Source organism: Podarcis cretensis (assembly GCF_951804945.1).
Source record: "Podarcis cretensis genome assembly, chromosome: 7".
Classification (NCBI taxonomy): domain Eukaryota; kingdom Metazoa; phylum Chordata; class Lepidosauria; order Squamata; family Lacertidae; genus Podarcis; species Podarcis cretensis.
Genome location: NC_137176.1, coordinates 44,319,868 through 44,342,410, shown reverse-complemented (window position 1 = coordinate 44,342,410; position 22,543 = coordinate 44,319,868). Strand labels below are relative to the sequence as shown.

Sequence of the window (22,543 nt, the reverse complement as noted above, 5' to 3'; positions counted from 1 at the left end):
AAGACCCAGTTTCAAATTGCTGTTCACCCCTGAAACTCACTGAGTGACTTTGGGTCAGTTATTCAGCCCTCATACATACATCTTGCTATGATAAAAAAAATAGAAGAGGAAGACTGTGTGTGATTAGTGTGTCAGCTCAGAAACAAAAGGTAGCAGCTCATCATATTTCTAACTCTGGTCTTATTTCATACATTAAAAAAAAAAGATCATCTGAGTTTGTAAATAATTTTGAAGATTACTTTAATGCCAGTGCACATAGTCCATTATTATTATTATTATTATTATTATTATTATTATTATTATTATTATCCAATATTCCAGACTGACTGAGTGTGGGTTAGACCAGCCCTGCAAAGCAGCACAGTATTGCTATACCCATTTTGTTGAAGGGAGGGAGAAGGGAATGAATGACAACCTTGCAATGTAGTCCAGCATTTGGACTTGGGAAATCCAGTGGGGAGGGAATGCAGTGATGTTGGTTGTAGCTGCAGTACACTTAGGTGCTGGAGAAGGTGAGGAGAGCCAGGGAAAGAGCAGCTCCCTCCCTGGCTTCTGGAACACTGTCATGTCATATTCCCACAAGGCACAAAGGAACTTGACGAAGTAATTTTCCCATGGCACCTGAATCCTTAGTGTGGACATGAGGTGTCCTGGAAACAGCATGTCCCAAAGCTCCTTCTGTTCAAAATGTGGAAAACAAGCTGGATTCAGACTGAAAGCCAGTTTGGCATAGAGGTTCCAGGATCAGGCTTAGGACCAGGGAGAATAGAGTTGAAATCCCAATTCAGCCAATTCACTGGGTTGCTTGCTCTCAGTCTAATCCACCTCACAGATTGATGTGAGGATAAAATGGGAGGAAAGTACACAACTCTGAACTCCTTGGAGAAAGAGTGGGATAAAAATACAACAAAGACATAAATAAAATAAGTATCCAGGCATCTTGGGAAAACTACATTTTCTAGAGGTATACTTCTTCATATTTCAATATGAACAAGAGAAGAACACTCAGGAGACATGTTATTGTTTGATAATGTGATTATGACCTAGCCAAGTTCATACTCTGAACCAACTAGATTTGGTAATTGTGACCACATAGTTGGAAAGCCAAAACACTTTTAAAGCAACAATGACTGAAATTCAAGCCATATCCATTTTTTTAAAAAAAGGAATAATAAAACCAGCACAAAACATTATGTTAAGCAGATCAAGAATGAATGGTAGTTACTTTTTGGTGGATATGCAGATGTGCTATTACATCATCTTTATGCTTCTGTAAATTGTTTATTTTGTTGGCATCCAGATCAACCAAACTAAAAAATCAGAGCTGTCGGAATCCTTAATCTGATTTACAGTTTGCAGCAGCTTCCATAATACTACGCTGCTTTTGCCAGGGGTTTTTTCTCTCCAAGATTTTAGGGTGGTGTTGGCATAGGGCTCATTCTGGCTACTGCTCTCCTGGGCCATCTGGCTGTGAGTTATGCGTGCTGATCCAGTTCAGTGGGTGCTCTTGCATCTTGCCCTTTCAAGGGCTTGAGGTGAACTCAGATGCATTTGGCTCTCACAATCTCTATAGCAGGTTTAGAAACTAGATGTACCAGTGAGTGGGTGGTGTGTGCATGCTGATGGGGCGGGGCGGGGATAGAATACTCCCCCCTCACACAATCACACATCCTTTCTCTCACACCCACAGATGTACACCCACTCATAGGTATCCCTCTCTCTACCCCAGACACATACTGTGACCTATCCCCACTTCCCAGCTGCATGAGGATCACTTTGCCGCATGCTTTGCTGCACTCCTAATTAGGGACGTGAAAAGTCTTTGCTTTCCATTCTGCCCTATGTTTGTTGTGTGCATCGCTATTTCTCTTCCACTGCAGTTTGTCTTCCACCAAAAATGTTCTTCATCTCATTGTGTGCAATGGCAAAATTACATAACTTACATGATTACTTAGGTAATTTATGTAATTAATTACACTGTTTTTACATTATCCCACTTCATTTCAGTGCAAAGGAAACTCAGCACAAATGGGGGAGAAGTATTGACTAACGTATCTTTGCAAACTGAAAGGAACAACAGCAAATACTGGTTGTATTTGCTGGGTTGATTTTCATTCCAGACATGGAATGAAGAAGTGAACACTGACATTTTCTGCTTCCATTGTCACTTTTTTTCTTTTTCCTTTTCTTTTACAATTCTCTAACATTCTTACTCCTGAAAGCTAAAATTGTTATTCCTGCACTGCTGTTAGCACAGAAATTGCAATATTTGTTATATCAGGTGCGTAGGAGGGCAGGTTAAACCTGCACTTATCAGAAATCCTGAAGCAGCTAAACTTGCTGGTCACACTTGCAGGAAAAGCTTGTATTTTCCCCAATGCCCATCTGATGGCTGATTAGCTGGACAGTGGGGGAAAGTGGACACGGTTTTGTTGGCTACACTGAGAGCGGCTGCGGGCTCATGTGGCCCACAAGCCTTGAGTTGCCAACATGTCCTCTGTAGGGTCCATTCTGTTCTCTCAGCTGAGTAACCTTGAAAGCTCCCACTCTTTCCTTGTGTTCCAAGTTGTGAAATACTCCCCTGCCTGTTGCCATTAATGAATGCAACCTCTTTAGGATTTAGGACCTCTCAGCACCCGCTGACTGTGAATACAGATTAGCCCCTTGAACTGATGCCTTGATTGAACTCTTCAGCATTCGACCCAGTTTCTGCACACCTCAGCTGCAAGGGCAGAGGATCAGACTCTGCTGAGAAATGGAATCATGCCAAGTCTTTAAGGCAGAACTGAATGTCTTCCCTGTCTCTTTTCCCATCCTCTCGCATTGTGGCAAATTCCTTGAATTAGATAATCAAAGGCAGAAGCGCACCACTATTTGACAATTTTAGTCCTGTCCTATTTTGCATGATTCCATGTTCCTAATCACAATGCAGCTGTCAAAGAGGGGTATAACATTTCATTTCCCTAACCTTATCTGCAGTATGAGTTAAGGGTGGGTGCTGAAAAGTGATATTACTTGGATCCTGCTGCCTGCATAATAATTTGATTGCCGGCCTCTTAAGAGTATGAGTTTTTTGAGCCTGTGATCATTTACTTTGCTCTCAGGAGGAACAGATGGATATTTACCAGTTTCTATATTACAAAGGTCAAGAGTTAGCGCTAAAAAAAGAAATGGAGAAAAGAAAAACCATCATGGGCCAGTTTGTAACAGGAAAAGTAGATTCCATTGGTAACTCAGCTCTGCTGTGACTTTTTTCTTGGGTGTTTTAAAACTTTGCCATTATATTATTTGATCAGAAGAACATCTGTTTAAAAAGCATCCAAATGACGCATTGAGCAAATGCATATAAAGCCAACAACAGTGAAGAAATTGCCCCAGCTTCTGGTCAGACTTAAACGAGAAATTGAAGTGAAACCAGCATGTTCTGATAAAGGAAAGGATTATTGAACTAAGTGGCATCATGGAGGCAGGGGGAATTAGCAGCTTTTATGTCTCTACACAACAGACCTGATTTTACTTTTATACATGTTTTTTCACACTTATGTGAAGGTTACAATGAGAAATGTATAATTAAATCTAATGAACTAAACTGCAATCCCCTTAAATTTAATGTAGCTTATTCCCAGATAAGTGGGGTTAGGATTGTAGCCTTAGTTATTTACTTTCAAAAGAAGTAATATGAAGTAATTTTTCCTAACTCATACAAGTTATCATTTGCGCTACAATTCAGCCCATAGCTATATACACTGAAGTTGTATTTGTTTCAGTGGGTTTACTGATTACTAGATTGTAAACAAAACTGCATGATCCTATGAACTGCTTTGTAGGTACAGCTGATTATATTGTAGGTGCAGCAGCTCATGAGATCAGGTAGGCTTGAAGCCACAGTTGATTGCTAATTATTTTACCAGGATTAGCTTCATTGGTGAAACTTAAATTGTAGATGCTTGCCGACCTGTCCTTGCTGAGGCATAAATATAAAGGAACATGGGGGATGTGCAAATCCCCACAATGCTGATGGCCTTCTGAATTCAACTTTGTCATTGGAGACCTAGATGGCCTGATAGAAGGAGTGCCTTCTATCAGCTTTGGCTGGTATTATAGCTGCCAGTGTTCCTGGACAGGGATAGCTTGGCCACAGTAGTCTAGGTACTGGCAACATCAATACTATTATTGCTCCCTAGTCTGGAAACTGCAGCTAGTGCAGAATGATGCAGCATGATCGCTGACGGGAGTGAAACCTTGTCAGTGTATTATACACTTCTAAAAGATCAACAATGGCTGCCAATTTGTCACCAGCCCACATTCTATTCAATATGTTGCTATTATCCACTTAGGGCCACTGTTTTGAAGGATCACCTTACCCTATACGGACACCCCCTCTATGCTCACTCAATTACTTCAGTCTGTAGAAAAGGCCGTTTTATAAGTGCCATATGCTGTTCATTCTGTACTTGGGAGGAATCGATATTTTAGTATGGCATTGCCTGTGCTTTGGAGCTGCCTCTCTATCAGTATCAAAAAGGTCTCTTTGTTTTACTGTTTTTGATGCCTGCAAAAACCAGAATTGGCACTCATTGCTCTGTTCAGTTCTATATCTTGCTCCGCCTGCCGCTGGCTTGTGGTGGCCCGTGGAAAGTTGTACAGAATTGAATGTGGCCTTCGGGTTGAAAAAGATCCCTCACTCCTGCTATTGAGGAACTGTACCAAAACTGGCATCAAGGTCAGGGTGAATAGAAGTGACTTTATTCCAAAATGCCTGGCAAATTAGTCCCAGCAGAGTCCCCGTGTAGGATGTTGTTTTAACATCCACTGAAGACATTTTTAGTTTAAACAGGCATTCCCTCAAGTGTGATCCAGCCATTGTATGGAATATTAATTGTACATCTGTAGAAATAGTGAGTTGTGGGGGTTTTTAAGAGTTTGCATTAAAAAAAATAAATCTCATTTTATCTTTTTGTGCATCACTTTGATGGCCTCAGCCTGTAAATCAGTTTATAAATGTGTAAAACAAATAAATAAAGTAATAAACATGCAGAAAAGGTCTGTTGAGAGTAATTTGATGTAGTGATGCTGGAGGAGTAAACATGTGCTACTGCCTTCAGTGTGGTATTAATGTGTTATTGCTTGGGTTCAGAGGTATCCACTTCAACACTTGCACTATCTATGTTTTAGTGGTCTCTTTGCTTGTTTCATGGCCCCTAACTCCCTGGTAATCCAGAAAGCCAGCCAAACTCTACAATGTGGGAGATGATGCTTGCGAGTGATAGGTTTGTACCAGCCCACCAGTGCAAGGATTTCTGATTGCATAACTAGACTTCCCCTGCTCTCCTTTCTCACACCTGCCCCCTAAATCTGTCCTGGGAGTTCTCCAGTTCTCCAGAGCAGATTTTGGGAGGGCGTGAGAGTTGGATACAATCCATTGTGGATACTTCCTCACCAGATGTTAGATGGAATAAAATTAATATGAAGGAAGATAGAAGGATGCAGCTGCCAAAACATGGAAAGTTATGTAGGTTGCTGTGGGAAAACAATTGCAGGTGGGCAAAGTTGGGCTAGATCAACTCCTCCCAGTTCACCCTCCCAGGTTTTAGTTATACATGCCAGGTTGACCCCTTCCTCCACCTTTAAATGGTTTGTGACATAGATGTTATTATAAGGGGAAGAACCACCCCACTTGCCCTGTCTTGCTGATTTTGGCCACACATTCCCTCTACTGTTGTGATGTTTTCTGTTGGGCTACAGCAAAGTCCCAAAGTATGGCTATAGCTAACTGGGGAAAGTACATTATTAAGTTGGCTTTTGTGATATAAAATAGGAGGGATGTGTCCCTTCCACAGTAATTTTAAACATGAAGGCAAAAAGTGCTTCTATGTGTTGAAAGTAGCAATTTGAAAACATTTTGTGTATGTGAATCACAAAGTTAAGTCACTTGGGTCCAGTAATAAAATCTAACCTGCAGATCATCACTTCTTCATGCTCAACATATATTTTTTTTAAAAAACTTGCTATATCAGCACCTTCCTTGCACTTCTCAAGCATTGACATGGCAAGCAAGTTTGGAAGAATTGTGAGGTGTGTCATATCAGGCAAAGCATAAATGGTATGACAAATGTTACCAATTAGTGACACTTACTCCTAATTAGTGCTAGTGAGAGACCAAAGAAGTGCTTTCTCCAGTTTGGATATTATGGGTCATCTTTGAGGATGATATATAATGCAGGGATTTGCACCAATGTAGAGAGATCATATATACTGTGTCTAGAGGGATGATCAAGTAGTGATCGGCTCATTAATAGCCACCAAAATAGATATAGAAAGTTTTGTTTGTGGCAACCACTTCGTAAAAATTCAGCTATAAACTTTGACAGTAGGGGTTTTGGAAATCTGACCCTTGTTTGTCTGAGTGAGAATTTGAGTACCCTTGAAAATTTGGCATCATTTGATACTGAGCCATGAAAAACCCTCCCTGAGTTGATTATTCATTACCATGGTTTCTAGGCAAATAAAAAAAAAAAAGTTAGAACTTAATCAGAGCCTTCAAAGACCTTGATGAAAACAGGAGTGTGCTGGTCCCCAAACGTTAAAAGTTTAATTACATTTCACTTGTTCCCCGCCCATACCCATGTCAATCCAAAGGAACTTTAATGAGGGAGATTATAAATCAGACTTGTTTCCAGGATTGTCTGTCTACCTTGTGAAGGTGACATGGTGCTTCGAATGATGAATACTGTCATATTTTGATTAAAAAGTCAGAAGTCCTTTAAGGGGGTCAGCATGGTGAATTGAATAATGCATCCTTAACAGTTTTCATGCTAAAATTATTTACCGTAGAAAATGGATGTTTCATGAGACATGGATTTTGATGTTCCGTCACATTATACAGTAAACAGAACAAACATTACTCTTTTTTTTTGTAAAGAAGCGGCTATAAAAGCTGAAGACCGTGGCTGCTGTAAGGCACTGGTTATCTCATTTAAACAGATATTAAATGTGGGTGCCAGTGGTGTGATCATCAGCTGCTTCCATTTTGTGAATAAATTGCTTAGAAGGAGTCTTTTGCCTACCAGATGTGACCTAGATTTAGATTTCCAAAGGCAAAAAAAAAGTCTATTGTGTAAAAACAAAACAGTTGCTGGTAAAATGCATGGTAAATGAGCTTATCTCACATTTCCAGGTGTTTAAGCTAATATGTTAAAGAATTACTGCTTCATTTATGAAAAATAATTGCAGAAAATGTTTCAGCAAATCAAATTTGGATAGGGGATTAGGATAGTTATTGTGTTTGTTAGCAAGTTTTTAAATAGCAAGGCCAACAGGGAGGGTAACACAGATAATAAAAATATAGAAAATTGGTATGTGAGAACAGGGTACAGTGTGGGTATAGCATCAGATTTTGGTTTAGGGTTATGAACAATTGGATTTGTCTCAGTGCATATGAATATATTATAAGAAATCAATGATTTGGTGTCTGCAAGCTTTGATGACGATTATGATGATGTCAGATATTAGAAAAAAAAACCCATGCAATGGCTTAATTATTTTCTCCTCTCTTTTACAAATGTGTTTTTGTAGGTGCAGCAACTAGGAAACCAGACCCTGAACCAGAGAATCAAACAGACCACACCGTTAAAATTGCTGGAGTAATTGCAGGAATCTTGCTGTTCGTTATTATATTTCTTGGGGTTGTGTTGGTTATGAAGAAAAGGTGAGTAGTTAATAAATCTCTCTGTGTCTGCATATTTGTGTTGAAGCATCTCCTGCAGCAGTTCTCAGTAAAACAGATGCAAAGTTTCTGGCTACTTTTATGGACAGTTTGAAAAGATATGCTGCTTATTCTCCCTAAAGCCTTGCTAGTGTTGAATGAATTGTGATATCTGACTCTTTCCTCCTGCAGCAGCATTCTTAGTAAATTAATGTTAGTGCCTTTTTATTAAAACACCCTGCAGTTGGGGATTCTTGCACTGTATACTGTACAATCAGCCCAAATGGCATAAGGATAATGTTTATGTGTAGTCCCACTCAATCTAAGAGCTAAGGCAAAAATTAGAGATGACTGAGTCATCGTAGAACTCAAAAATGCCACACACATATATACATATGTCTAACAAACACTGTTTGGAACCAATATATAGCATTGTATCCAAAGAACTGTGAAAAGAAGGTAAATTGGAAAAGTGCAGAAGGGTTTGTGCCAGACCATAATAGTAGTTGTCATGCTTCTGCTTTTGCAAGGTGCTGTGTAAACAGTTACACAAGCCGAAGAATATTTTTGGAGTTAGTTTGGCTTTTCTCACACAGTGTTTTAGTGAAAAAATAGCCCTGCACCAAAAGACAACTCTGTCCATGATCAAAATGACACTTCTGGATCCAAGCTGGACAGAAGTGTAAGAGTGGAATTTTGAAGAGTGCTGTTTGAAGTATTTGCGTGCTGAGGTCCCCAAGACACCCCTACCCAATAACTCACACATCACACATTAATTTTGTTTAAGGTTTTTGGCATAATTTTGGCCACAACTTTATTATCATACAAATTGTGAATGGTTGCTTAGGCATTGGTTATGACTAGCTGTCCCCCCCGCCTTGGGGGACAGCACTGACTCCCTAGTCAGTGCGGAGGAACAAGATCAGGGTCAGCTGGAGCTGCGACACAGACCCTCAGCTAATCCCCGCATATCCCTTGGAACTTACGCGGCCCGCACCCTGCCCTCAGGGTTTGGACGAAGGGGATGGTAAGCTCCAGAATTCCTTTAACGGAATACCCGTGCAGCAGCAGCATTGGAGGGGCAGGCACAGCCAATCCATACCCCTCCACCAACCAATTTTAACCAATGCCTAACCGCCAACCTTACAAGTTGTGACGATTTGCTACGCAGTAGGCAAAACCCAATTGGCACACACTAATCAGCCAAAAGGAAAAATTCCTACCAGGCCCCCGCACCAATGCGAACGACCCCATGACAGGCATAGCAAGGTCATAGCAAAGCCCAATCAAGGGAGGGCGGGCGGGAGATCCGGTGTCCACAGCGAAAGAGAAAGTACAAGCTGTGGACCTTGCTTATATAACCTCTAATCCCACCCCTAAAATGGCAACATCAATTTTACCCCAGCAACACCATCCCCCAATCTGAATCCAAGCCCTTGATTCTAAGCAGCCTAACTACCCTGAGGTGTCTTGTTTGGCCCCATCCGCAACCCGTGCTCTCCTTTAGTGAGAACACACTTTGCTGTGTATATTTTCCTCAGTGAAAACAAGTGAAATTATTACAGTGGTACCTCGGTTTAAGTACTTAATTCGTTCCGGAGGTCCATTCTTAACCTGAAACTGTTCTTAACCTGAAGCACCACTTTAGCTAATGGGGCCTCCTGCTGCTGCTGCACTGCTGCTGCACAATTTCTGTTCTCATCCTGAAGCAAAGTTCTTAACCCGAGGTACTATTTCTGGGTTAGCGGAGTCTGCAACCTGAAGCATATGTAACCTGAAGCGTATGTAACCCGAGGTACCACTGTATATTGTTATAATGCTGAAGTTAACCTAGGGAAGGTTCAGCTGCTGCATTTAAGTGAGTGAAAGGCAGATGGCCCTGTTCTGAGCAAACATTACAAGTTTGTGGAAGTTTTTATTGCACTCAAAAATTATAATGTCCTGGAAAATCTACCTGACATCAAGGTAATACATTTGGGAGTGGAAGCGAGGGAATGGTTTTCGCCATGGGACTAGTAAGGGCATATCGCAAACTACAGTAGAAGATTGGGCCAATATTATTCATGCTTTACTTCGAATATGCTTAGGTTCATTTGTCAATGAAGCTCTGAGTTGATAGAATATGATTGGTATGGAAAATATCTGAATGTTTGTACTTAGAATACTTGATCCTTTGCAGTTGTAGGCTTCTTGTGTGCAGTGCACACCACTGCAATTTCTCCTGGCCTCAAGTTCCTTAAATGAACTCAGATATACTTGCGAAAGACCTTACAGAGTTCCAGGTATGAAACGATGTGTCAATAGAGCTAGGTTTGAAAAACACAAGAACATTTAAGTCACCTGCATATTAAAATGGTTCCTATGGCATTAATGTGAACAAGATGTAATTCAGCGTCATAAGGTAACAGGAAACTTGTGAAGAAAGCAGCTAGAAGAGCAAAAGAACCTCTGTGAAAAGCAGATCCAAAATCTGAGTTTGTTTGTTTATTAATTATTATTATTATTATTATTATTATTATTATCATCTGTCTGAAGATTACAGGGTGGTTCACAAGATAAAAATACAAAATGAGAACACAAAATACAAAATAAAACAAAAACAAACCAATAATCTCCTTCCCACAAACACATTTAAGAGGCCATAGAATGTTAATCAACCAAAGGTCTGGTGATAGACAGCATTTCCACCCAGCACCTAAAGATATGTAATGAAAGCGCCAGGCACCCCTCCCTCGTTTAGTGTCAGAAAGAAATATGCAGTACTGCATTCATAAAAATATGTAGAAATTATTTTTGGCATGTTGTAGCCTTAAAATCTGTATAAAGAAATAAATGTATCAACGATGAAGTAGCATTATGGACTGAACTGGGCCAAATTTTATTATTCTAAAGAAAAGTTGTGGTTAAGATTCTTCATTTTCCACAGGCAGCACATGGGGTATTTTTATGCACTATTAACTGTCACTGACTGACTGGACACCAATGAATGGTGAGAGGTACCAGCTGGGGATCCCCCAGGGGATGAAGACTCAGAGCTCAGGGATTGCTGGTGGGATGATAATAAGTGGTAAGAGGGAGAAGAAGGTGTTGGAAGCTGAAGAGGTAACAGTGTTTAGTGAGCAGGGAGAGTCTGTAGCAGAGAGAAGTCCAGAAACAAAAGCAAGAGAGGAAGGGAGGTCAAGAGGCAGAGATGAGTCAGGCTGTTGAAGAAGCTAGGGGGTTTCCCCCTCCTGCTGTGTCAAGCTCCCCTCCCCCCTGGCCTCCCAGGACCTGAGGAGGTTTGAACAGGGAGGAGCAGAGGGTATAGTGATGTAGTCTCAGATTGCTTAGGAAGGAACCAGGGGAGGAATAAATTTAGACACTGTGGGAAGCTGGGGACCTCCAACCTCCATAATTGCCTCATAGAGGCAAGGCCTACCATGAAGAGTTGCTGTGCTCATTAGGCTGGCGCTTTTGAATATGAAGCTTAAAACAAGATATAATTTTCTTTCAAATCTGAAGCACTGAAATAACATCTTTTGTATAATTAATAATGTACAGTGGTACCTCTGGTTATGAACTTAATTTGTTCCGGAGGTCCATTCTTAACCTGAGGTACCACTTTAGCTAATGGGGCCTCCCGCTACCACCGTGCCACCGCTGAGCGATTTCTGTTCTTAACCTGAGGTACTACTTTCGGGTTAGTGGAGTCTGTAACCCAAAGTGTTCGTAACCCGAGGTGTTTGTAACCCGAGGTACCACTGTATACTTCTTATTAGAACAACAGGGGCAGGCCACCATAAACTGCTTTGTTTTTATTAGGACTTGTGTAGAAGTCCTTCTGTAATGAAGCCATGCTTAGCAGATCATTTACAACATTGAAATTTTTTTAAAATTATTTTATTTTTTTCAAAATTTCAAATGAGAACCACAAAAGTACAACACTTTCCTTGCCATTTTGCTTTCTGGAGCATGGGCTTAAAATAGTGAAGCAGTGTAACTGAGCGTGCCAAGTAGAGATTTCGGCTCATTTATTTCTTTTTTAAAAAAAAATAAATCTCATGCTGCAACGCAATAAGGTTTTGAAAGTTGGACGTTTCAAAACCAGTTTGTGATAGTTCAGAATTCCTCTTGGGAGTACAGAATATCCCAGGCGCCAAAAGAGCAATGTGAATTGTGACCTAAATATGACTAGATTAAATACAAATAAAGGTCAACACCCATATGATACCAGCATCTTCGCTAAGTACAGTGGTACTTTGGGTTACGTATCACTCTGGATATGTAATCTTCGGGTTGTGAATACGGCAAACCGGGAAGTGTATACTTCCAGGTTTCGCCATGCGCATGTGCAGAAGCGATCTGTGTGCAGCGCGCATGCACAGAAGGGCGCCTCCGGTTATGGACTTTTCAGGATACGGCCTGGCCTCGAGAACGGATCTTGTCTGTAACCAGAGGTACCACTGTAATTTGATTTTTGCTGTTGTGATTCTTTCATTACCACATGCAAAACAGTATTTTTCAGTCTGTTATACTCTTGAATTGTTCAGCAGTAATTGTAAAGGATTATCAGATATAAAACAGACATAAAACCTCATGATTTTATTATAAAGATTCAGTACAGTAGACCCACAACTTGTGCACATTTAACCTGTGCACATTTAGCTTTACGTGCTGGACAAAATAATAATAAATAAGTAAAAGGAGGCAGAGAGGGACCGCGGGTGGCACTGTGGGTTAAACCACAGTGCCTAGGACTTGCTGATCGAAAGGTCGGCAGTTCGAATCCCCGCGCGACGGGGTGAGCTCCCATCGTTCAGTCCCAGCTCCTGCCTACCTAGCAGTTCGAAAGCACCCCAAAGTGCAAGTAGATAAATAGGGACCGCTCTCTAGCGGGAAGGTAAACGGCGTTTCCGTGTGCTGCGCTGGTGCTGGCTCGCCAGCTGCGGCTTAGTCACGCTGGCCACGTGAGCCGGAAGCTGTCTTCGGACAAGCGCCGGCTCCTGGCCTCTTGAGCGAGATGAGCGTGCAACCCCAGAGTCGGTCACGACTGGACCTGTTGGTCAGGGGGTACCTAAAAGGAGGCAGAAAAGAGACAAGTGTGCAGGGGAAAAGATTTCGGCAGTCTCACCCACTGGCAGAGCATAAGCTAATGGCAACTGGGACACACCCCTGAGGGGGGCAAGGCCTGTCGCGATTGAGTGCCTCAGGTGCCACAGCCTCTCTCCACCCCTGGGTCAGGCTTGACCCAGGAGTGGAGCTGTGGCTGGTGGCATCCTGCTGCCATGTTGTCTCTGACTCAGGAGTCAGTCTCCAGTGAGAGATCCTGTTGTAAGGGTGCCTGGTTGTACCCCCTCAAAACAAAAACACCCAGGGTCACGGTCTCCCAGCCCCGCTCCCCAAGCTATGCCATCTTCCATTGCACCCAGTGTGTTTTGTCTATATGTAATTTTGGCTTTATGCCCTATCCCTGGAATGTAACCCCAGCATAACTACTGTATATAAATATCTGGAGCCGTTTCCTCTTCATTTTTCTTCCATTACATCAAAGAGTGATGGGATTCATTTTTTGAAATTAAAGCACCTGACTCTTCAACTATATATTTTTTAATATGGAATCATTTATCTCAATAAATTCTTAGCAGAATTTTGCATCCAGACAATATTGCACTGTTTAATTATATTTATTGTTGTTTCTGAAATAGCTGTACAAAATTTAGAAGCACGGTTGCATTTATACCAATTATGTTATAATGCTGTCATTATGTTAAAAAATAGGGATTGTTTTGTCATGGGACTCAAAATGAGGAAATGTTACAATATTTATTCACCAGAACAACCATACCCTCTTGTTCTATCCTTGTAAGTAGGCAGAAGTATTTCCATAGGACTTACTCCTTGTTCAAATTTTGCTGGGTTTTCCTGCAAGAGCACCTATAACAGCAGCTTTCCTACCAAAGCAGCACATTGCATTCTCCTTTTAAACAGAATTAGAACAGGTGTACATTTAGCAAATATACCACATGTGATTAAATATTAAGCACTTCACTTCTTTAAACAATACAGTTAGCATCAGAAAAATAAGAATAGAAAACTAGCAAACATTTCTACAGGCAAAGAAGATGAGAGAGAAAACTTGATGAAAGCCTCATTTTCAAAGGGATGCCTGCAGCATGTAGCTAGAGGCAAGTTAACATTAGCTGTAGTCCTTTGTAAGACCTATTTATGGAAAGGGATGTAGGGCTCTTTTGTTTTTGTTTTTACCATAACAAGCAAGCAAACAAAAACTATGCTGCAGAAATTACCATACTTACAGTACTTATTTGTATTTTTGTACCTTGCCGCTATTTGACCCCTAATTTAGCAAGTTTACCTAATTATTTTGCTGCTTTCTAAAATGCTGTTTCTCTCTTTTTTGCACTACTGTATAAAAGAAGTCATCAGTAGAGCAGAAATACAGAGACTGTTGTACTGCTTTATAGCATGTGACTATGTTTTCTTGGCTCAGAATATAGACATTAGTTGGATAGACTGTTTGGTCCATAATGTAAAGAATCTCTTCACTTTCTTTGGCGGGTGGGGAGGACAGAACTGTGGCAAATTAATGGGTGCAGAAGCACCAATTTGTATATATATGTACTTCGCTTCCCCTTTACTCTCATAGTCAGTGGTCAGGGGGATGGGAGTTGTAGTCTCTAACAACATCTAGGAACGCAAGGTTGAGAAAGGCTGCTCTAGACCAAGGATAGCCAACCCAGTGCCCTCCAGATATTATTGGACTTCAGCTCCCATCAGCCTCAGCCAACACAGCCAATAATAATATATGATGGTAGGTATAATCCAACACCACCTGGAGGCTACCATGTAGGCTACCCCTACTTCAGACAGAGCTGCACTGGGTTTTTAGCAGGCCCAACATCCTTGGAAAACTCCAGGGCTCCGTGAATGCTCTTAGGCCTTGGCTTGCTCGCCTCTCAGCCTTGCCTAGAGCAGTAGTGGAGGGTTGCAAGCCTTTTGTCAGTATTTTTTCCCACAGTGCCTTGGAGCCAACCTTTGTCATAGCACTCTAAGCAACTAAAATGATGGGCAGCTTGTTGGTATTTCCAGAGGCCACGGAGCTGTTGTCACCACCATTAGTAACCCTACCAATAAGGGCAACAATGTCAGAGAGGTCGCACCCATGGACACTTGGCCAGGCAGCCAAGCTCTGTTTTTTAGTCATTGTATGGGACTAATTTGATTTTCCTAAAGCAAGAATAAACCTGCAATTGTAAAGTAAGCATATTCATATAAGGAAAGAATGTTATTTTTGCTTTGGGGGGGGGGAGTTGAAAGAGTTTGTTTTTCTTTAAACATACATTTGTATGCAAAGCTTATATTTTTATGTTGCATTCCCAACTAGATTGTGGGGGTAAACAGCTAGCCCACGGTGCCATGCTCCTAAGGTTTATTGGCATATCTGAGCAAGTGGAGCTGTGCATAGTGTTGCAGCATAGTTGACTTACAAAGGAAGGAAATTTAAGAAGGGTACTCAGTATCAAATAACCCACAGTACGCTGGCAAAACAAAAAACTTTTGAAATTTTACTGTTTCTAATTTCCTTAGTGATGTTTTAGAGGTGGCATGCTGCCCTTCCTAAAGGAAGTATTATGATGTGAAACGAAAGCATGGTTAATGAATTAACATGTGTGTCTGTGTTATGTATTATATATGTGTAGGAGACATTTCCTTGTTAGTCATGGCTATTAGATGTGTGGTAAAGTGTGTTTTAAAAAAATATCAGTGAGGAATTGCTGAAGCTTTTATAAAGATTGGATATGTCACCTGTCTGTTCCAAATGTGCTGCATGATATTTCTGAGATGCATTCTTGCTACCTTTTCATTTGTTTCTCCAGTTCTAGTCTCATCTTGATTTTTTCATACATTAATATTTGGCTTTTCTTTCCTTCCATTTCATCTTTTCCTCCACTGCCTAAATCCTTCCACCATCATGGCAGAAGAAGCTATCACTCCTACACTTATTACCTGTAAGTAACTTACTTGTGCATCATCAGAGACATGCTTTCTGCCATGTTGTTCCTCTGTGCATGAATAGTGAATACTAATGATTCAAACTTCCTTTGTGAAACCTGAAACACTTTTCTGCCTCGCTTGAAACCAAACATCTTCATGTCATTGTATTCAAATCCACGTTTCCTTTAGGTTTCCTTTGCCACGTACTGTGTGTTAAAAGTGTTGTAATTTTTTTTCCTCATCAAAAATATTAGGAAAATACAAGCACCATTATAGGATTTCAAAAAACAAAACCAAGTTTAGGGTACCTTTAAATAAAATACTTGGATCCAGATCTTATGCATGTTTACTTAGAAATAAGCCCAACTGAGTTCAAAGGGCTTATTCCCAAGTAAGTGGGCATAGAGTTGTTGTTTTTGATTTTTTGTCCTTGTTGAAAATCTAGTGATGTATGTACCTGTGCAGCCATTTACCATACATCCATTGCTGTATACATTTTAATCCCATTCATAAATAAAATGCTGCTTAAATGTTGCATATTCTGTAACACATAGTTGTGCTGTGTTGATCCCAGAGAATGAGACGTACATAGTAGGTAAGAGGGTATTTTCTATTTGAAATCAAAAGGGCATGTTCACAAGGTTATGTTTACTCGTTCGCTGTTATTTTTAAAGAGGACCAAATTTTAAATAGAGCAGGAGTGTTTGTATGGCATTGTCTGTCGGGATGACCTGCCTGTTACTTTCTTTCTGAAGAAAATCTATAGGCGAGTACACAGTGCATGAGCCATAACTGTATAGTAAGCATTTATGGTAGTTAATTTGTAGATAATCTTGGGAGGAGGGTTGTTGCCATTATGGAGCACATAGAAGAATACCAGTGAAATCTGACAAACCACTTTTGGAAATGGAGTGCTGATCTCGATGGACCTTTAGCAGAACTCTCGTGACATTCTCACAATGGCATAACCCTGCACAAGGTTTCCTACTTCTGCTCCTGTACAGCAAGAGTGAAATGTATGAATCAAGCATGGAGGGGTGAGAGGAGGCATGAGATATTAATAAATAACTGCAACAATTTACCTTAAAATACACAACTTCCTTTTAAAACATTTTTAAAATCTTGAATTTATCAAGGGTGAACATCTGTGTGGTTGTACACCTTTTGACCCCCATCTTATCTGAAATACCATGCCTGGATGAAGCATTCCCAGCCTGATGAAAGACCTATAGTAATAACCAGTGTTATTTTTCTAGAAAACGAGGTGCCAGAACTCACCATGAACACCTCCTTTGTTAGAATGGCAATGGCGCCCACTTGAGAGGTGCCGGAACTGAGTTCCTGGGAGTACCATGTGAAAAAAAAGCCCTGGTATTAACTGGGTTATAACTAATGACATTTGAGTTCTGTTCATGGTTTAGTGTGGGCATTGGGGAGAACTGGGATCTTAAGTCTTTAACAGCTGTCTAGCAAGCAGAAATTAAACAGGTTGAACCTTTTCAAGTATGAAAATACAAATAGTGTGTGCAGATTTTATGCCAATTTGAGTCTTCTTTTGTGAACGCAACAGAGGGCCCAGTCCACTGAAAATGCTGTTGACACCCCTGGGGACAATTCCAGTATGTGAAATAAATGACCCAGAAAGTTGATTTCTGGAATGTAGGGGGTTGGACTAGATGACCCTTGGGATCCCTTCCAACTCTACGATTCTATGCAATGAAAATCAGCCTCAGTTGCAGGCTTTTACGCTCTTGGCCCAAATCTCTTTGAATAATAGAACAAAGATAGTTGCACTCCTGTGGCGCAGAAACAGTTGGGATGTTAAGAAATTATTTGTATATAGCACATTCCCAGAGAAAAATAAAGGGTGCAGTAGAAAAGCTTGTGAGGAAGGATTTTATATTCTGCTAAGCTTTTAAATGGCTATAAAAAAGAGCTAGCAGACTGCTCCTTGAATGCGGCGCATGAAAGGAAGTATTGGATTACCTTGGGCACTGACAGCATGTGGGGAAAAGACAGAAAACGTCTTGTGGAGGCTTCGATGGCGGGTGTCATTCTATTTTATTCCATGATTCCTGAACATCTGAAGTATCATTGTGACTGTGCCCACCTCATTACTGTTTGCACACTCTTCATGTACAGAAATGTTGCTTAAGGCTAAGTTACACAGCATGGCGAAGCCACAACTTGGTAGGTAATTTATGTTGCTTAGGGACTGTAGTTTCATAACAAATTAAGCTGTTAGTTTTCAGGGTGATTTAATGAAATATTGAACCAAGTGCCAAGGGCAGAACCATGAGGAATGAGGTGAACGTACACAAATCAGTGCACAGTTTTGTTTTGTTTTAAAAAGGCGAAAGGTGGAGAAAAGTAACTCAAATGTCTTTTTATTCCTGTGTTTTAGTTCTTGCTAGCTCAGAAAAGTTAAAACAAAATGCTTCTGTCTCTGGAGTGAATTGTGTTCATTTAGCCTGCTAGCATTAGCATTCCTGTGTAATTATATTTTTATTTGAACTCTGAAACTCTTATCCTTTGAATACCTTTTAAACCCTACAGAATATGCTCTGGCTGAAATGCCTTCATTGACCCTATTGGTGGGTGTTATGACTAGATTAATGATAATCTGCCCCAAGGTACCATCTGTCAGCCCTCTTTTGTATTTCCACTAGGTAAACTGTCTCAGCCTGCCCATTCTTTCCCCCTCTCCAAATCTTCAAAGAATTTCTTTCCTTCCGTAATGCCACAGGAGAGAAGACAGCCCTATCTCATGATTAAGCAACATCTGGTTGGGGTAGCTTGTGTACAAAAGATACCAAACTTTCCTTGGGTGATTGCCACTGAGTAGTGAGGGGAAATGTAGGTTAAGGAGTAGACATGGCCATTTCTTCACTTTGGTTTATTGTTTTGTTTCTCAACATCATGATTGCAATAATATATTGTCAAGGTGGGATGAACAACTGTTAGCTATTAAGGAGTCAGAGAGACATGGAGTGGGGGAATGAAATCTCAACTACTTTATTATTTTAAAATTCACTAACACATACATACATATTCCTGGGTTTGAAGGTAACAGCATTGACCCATTTAAAAACAAACAAACCAGTAGCTGGACCAGATCTGTGTTATATAGAGGGTGTCCCAAATTGTTCCACGGGTAATAGTGCTGAACTATACAGTGTGGAACTGCTGTTTCATTATTTGGAGGAAGATTTCGTCTCTGAAAAAATGTGCATCGTATCTATGGCATGACAACACTTAAGAAGGAGATGAAAAGGGAGGGCAGGGCATGATTTTTAATGATAGGGCTGACTCCAACTAAGTCGTTCCGTGTGGCCTCCACCCACTAAATATGCTCTGGAGAGTTGAGGGGACACCCGGTACAAGTTTAGGGGGTACATGAGAAGGGGGATAACTCCCCTTGTGTGAGCAGAACTCCCCAAGCACATATCCCACTTAGCACTACGTTGAATTCCACACATTATATCATTACTAGGCTGTGATTAACATTGCATAATGAAATAGTGAGGATTGTCAGTCTATTGAAATTAAAATTTGCTGCCCAAAATCAGGCAACATTGCAAACACGTTTTATCCTATGAGTCTCTTCCCTTGGCTTATGAGTCTAACCCAGGAAGTCCAGAAGCTTGGGATCTAAGTGGACAGGCTAAGCAGACAAGACTAGATAGGACTTAGGGAACATGTGGCTGCTGACAAGTGCCCACAACTTATATTAGTTAATTAGGTTGTGCCAGGATTTTGGGGGTTAGGGGAATGTTTCATTTACCTTTTTTGCTGCTGTATGTCCTGATTACCTCAAAATTGGGGGGGGGGCGATATTCCTCCCCTTCACCTCTGCTCAGTGGGCAAACACTTTTGCCTATGTTTGCATCTGCTTCTGAAATTGCTTTTGCAGGGGTTTAAAGAACCACCGTGCTCTCCCCTTTTGAGTCCTGTATTTCGTAGGCATTTATACAGCTTGTGTTTGGCAAAGACTCTCCTACCTGGAAGAGAGGGGAGTGGTTGTGGGCGGGAGCCCGAGCTCCGCCCCTAGCAGGGGGCATCAGCCCCCTGCCTCCTCCCCTCACCTGGCTGGCGCCCACACCCCTCGGCAGGCACCCAACCAGGTGCCTCCGAGGGGGCGTTTACTGCAGCTTTTTGCTGTGGCGCCAGCCTCTCCTCGGCCTCATTCTTCTCCGTCGTCCCACCGAGAGTCACCCACCCTCCACTCCCTTTAGCTCAGGGTATTAGTTCATTGGCCTTGCTATGGACCTTAGGTTGGTCGCCCTGGTTGTCCAGGGGGCCTGGTAGGAATTTTTCCATTTGGCATTAGGCTTTTTGGTTTTTTCGCCTACCTCGTAGCAATCGTCACAACTTTTGCAGTATTGGTGGGTAGGTTAGGCATTGGAATAATGTGTTGTGGTGTGTCGAAGGGCTAGGTGTGGCCATCGCCTATGCCTTCAATTTTTGGGTATTCCGTTAAAGGAATCTGGCAGTCGTGTACTCTGTCCGATGCCTGCTTGGCGGGAGGCCATGGCACGACCCTCGGTGACATCAGGGGAGAGCCTATAGTTGGATAAGCATCAACAGGCTCCACCTACTGGTGAATAAACCCCCTTGTTGTAGACATCCAATGCCTAAGCCAATACCTTTTCACTGCTGTAATCAATAAAGTTGTGGCCTTTCCTTGCCCATTAACCTTATATCACGTGTCCTTGCGTATTCATTTCACATTGCGGGGGTCGGGTCCTCGAACCACAATTGATGTTACACCTTAACAGTCTACTGAAATAATGTTTTCACAGTGTTTAAATTTAGGTGTATATGGAAGACTGGTAATGTGCCTATGGATTTCTTTTTTATTTTATTATTGCATGTTAACTTGGAGCTTTGCCTTCTCTGTTTCTCTCTTTCACTAGAAGCCATTAAACACAGATACTTGCTGAATGTGCCTACTGCATGAAAACTTTAATTAAATCTACAAGCTGAGCCTTAAAAAGAACAAGAATCAAATTAATTGTAACCAGGGCTGTGCATTTGTTTCAGTGACAGGCCTTTGCGCTTTGGAGAAAGTGCAATCTGTGTACCCTTATCTGAATTAGTAATTTCAATATCACTTTTCATTAGCATGGTAGGTCATTGTCGTGTGTCTTCTGTCTAACACTGTTTGCCTCACAAATAGAGTCTGTTCCAACCACTTTGCCATAGGATTCCATAGCTGTAAACCCATGAAGTGGAATAAACTCTTTTTCAGCTTTCTGCACCATTGGTTTTTGTGAGTTCTTCTCCAGACTGAGCTTCCTAATTAGGCGACAGCATAATTAAGGCAAATGCAGGATATGCAAATATGGCAACTGGATTTATAGCAGATTAGGGTTATTATGCTGGGCTAGAGATAAATTAATTTATAAGCATCATTATTATTGACTTTTCAATGACCTAAAGGCAAAAATCTATATAATGTAAGATTAGATTGTGGGCTTAAAAATATAGTCAAAAGAGAGCAAGTATTGAACCAGGCCTGCTTCCACAGGACTTTTAAAAATGAAAGCACGTGTAGACATTATCATGCAAGTATTCAGCAATTGTTTAAATCAGTGTCAGGTGCTATTTATCTACTGCTTCTCTATCTGTTCCTCTGCGTAACATAAATCAAGATGCACATTTTGAAATCACACTTTCAAGGGAAAGGCCATTTTAAATCTGATAAGGTGCCTAGACTGCAGGGAAACTCATTTATTTAATAACAATGTGCATGTTAAAGTCTGCTCCAAGTTTGGAGGCATGCCCTAAGGATAGGAGGTCCTATCCTACACAGGTAGATATAAAATTGCTTTCTCTTCTCCCACAAATTGCCACCACAGAGGGTCTGATCAGGCCCCTGGCCTGGAGGATTGAGGACTTTAACGAACGGGACCATTTTCACCATGCAAATTGTAGGCTCTATTTTGATTGCAGTTGTAGCACGGGAGCAATGGGTTTAAAAAAACCTACATCCCAATCCATATCAAAGGTCAACATAGGCAGGGTTTTGTTTTGTTGAGGGTCGGGAGAGGAAGGGAGTGAGGCCTCCACTCAAGGGCAGAACAATGCAGTTAAGGGCCTCTGGTATTTAGTCCTTAGGGTCCCAAATATTTGTATTTTTCTATTTTTCACTCGTTATTTATTGCTTATTTGTTATAAGGTTTCCTTCTGTTTGGATATACTTCATGCCAGGTTGCAATAGATTTTCTTCATCTGAAATATTAAACAAATTCAGTTACGATGAACCATAACTTTGATTTCCTTCAGCTGAAGGGGCAGAATTTTCATATTTACCAGAGCTGGTATATCATAGTGGTTAGAGTGTTAGACCAGAACTTGGGACACCAGGGTTCAAACCGCCACTCAATCATTAAACTCTTTTCTAGGCTTTGGGCCAGTCACTATCTCTTAGATTGACCCACCTCACAAAGTGGTTGTGAGGATGAAATAAGGGGGGAGTACGTATACCACCTTGAGCTCCTTGAAATAACATACATCAATTAAATAAATAAAATACCTGTTTTGCTTATTATCTGTAGCCAATATATTTTAAAGAGTGTGTAGCAAACAACCCAGTAGAAGAGAAATGAAGCTATTAAGTATCCAATTTTGTGGTGGCCACCCTGAAATACTACAGTATGCCTATTTTCTAGGTTTGAATATGTGGGCTGCAGTGATAAATATGCTTACTAGGCAGTAATCCGCCCCCCGCCAGAAGACAGTAAGCCTTGCATATGAATAAACATGAATAGTATCGCACTGTTTGTGACTCATTGAAATACATTTTAGTAATCTGCCATAATAATAACATAGTAGTTGCCTATC

The 22,543-nt window shown here is 41.0% G+C and overlaps 1 protein-coding gene across 4 annotated transcripts in view; it reads left to right on the top strand.

The window, feature by feature from the left end:
• PTPRM (protein tyrosine phosphatase receptor type M) overlaps positions 1-22,543 on the top strand; it is a 428,935-nt gene that overhangs the window by 288,957 nt on the left and 117,435 nt on the right. For 2 of the 4 annotated variants that reach the window (XM_079982864.1, XM_079982862.1), the window contains 2 exons: positions 7,576-7,708; positions 15,682-15,711. In XM_079982864.1, the coding sequence (XP_079838990.1) occupies positions 7,576-7,708; positions 15,682-15,711 (163 nt within the window). The remainder of the gene's footprint in view (positions 1-7,575; positions 7,709-15,681; positions 15,712-22,543) is intronic. The other 2 variants (XM_079982863.1, XM_079982865.1) reach the window with 1 other exon arrangement.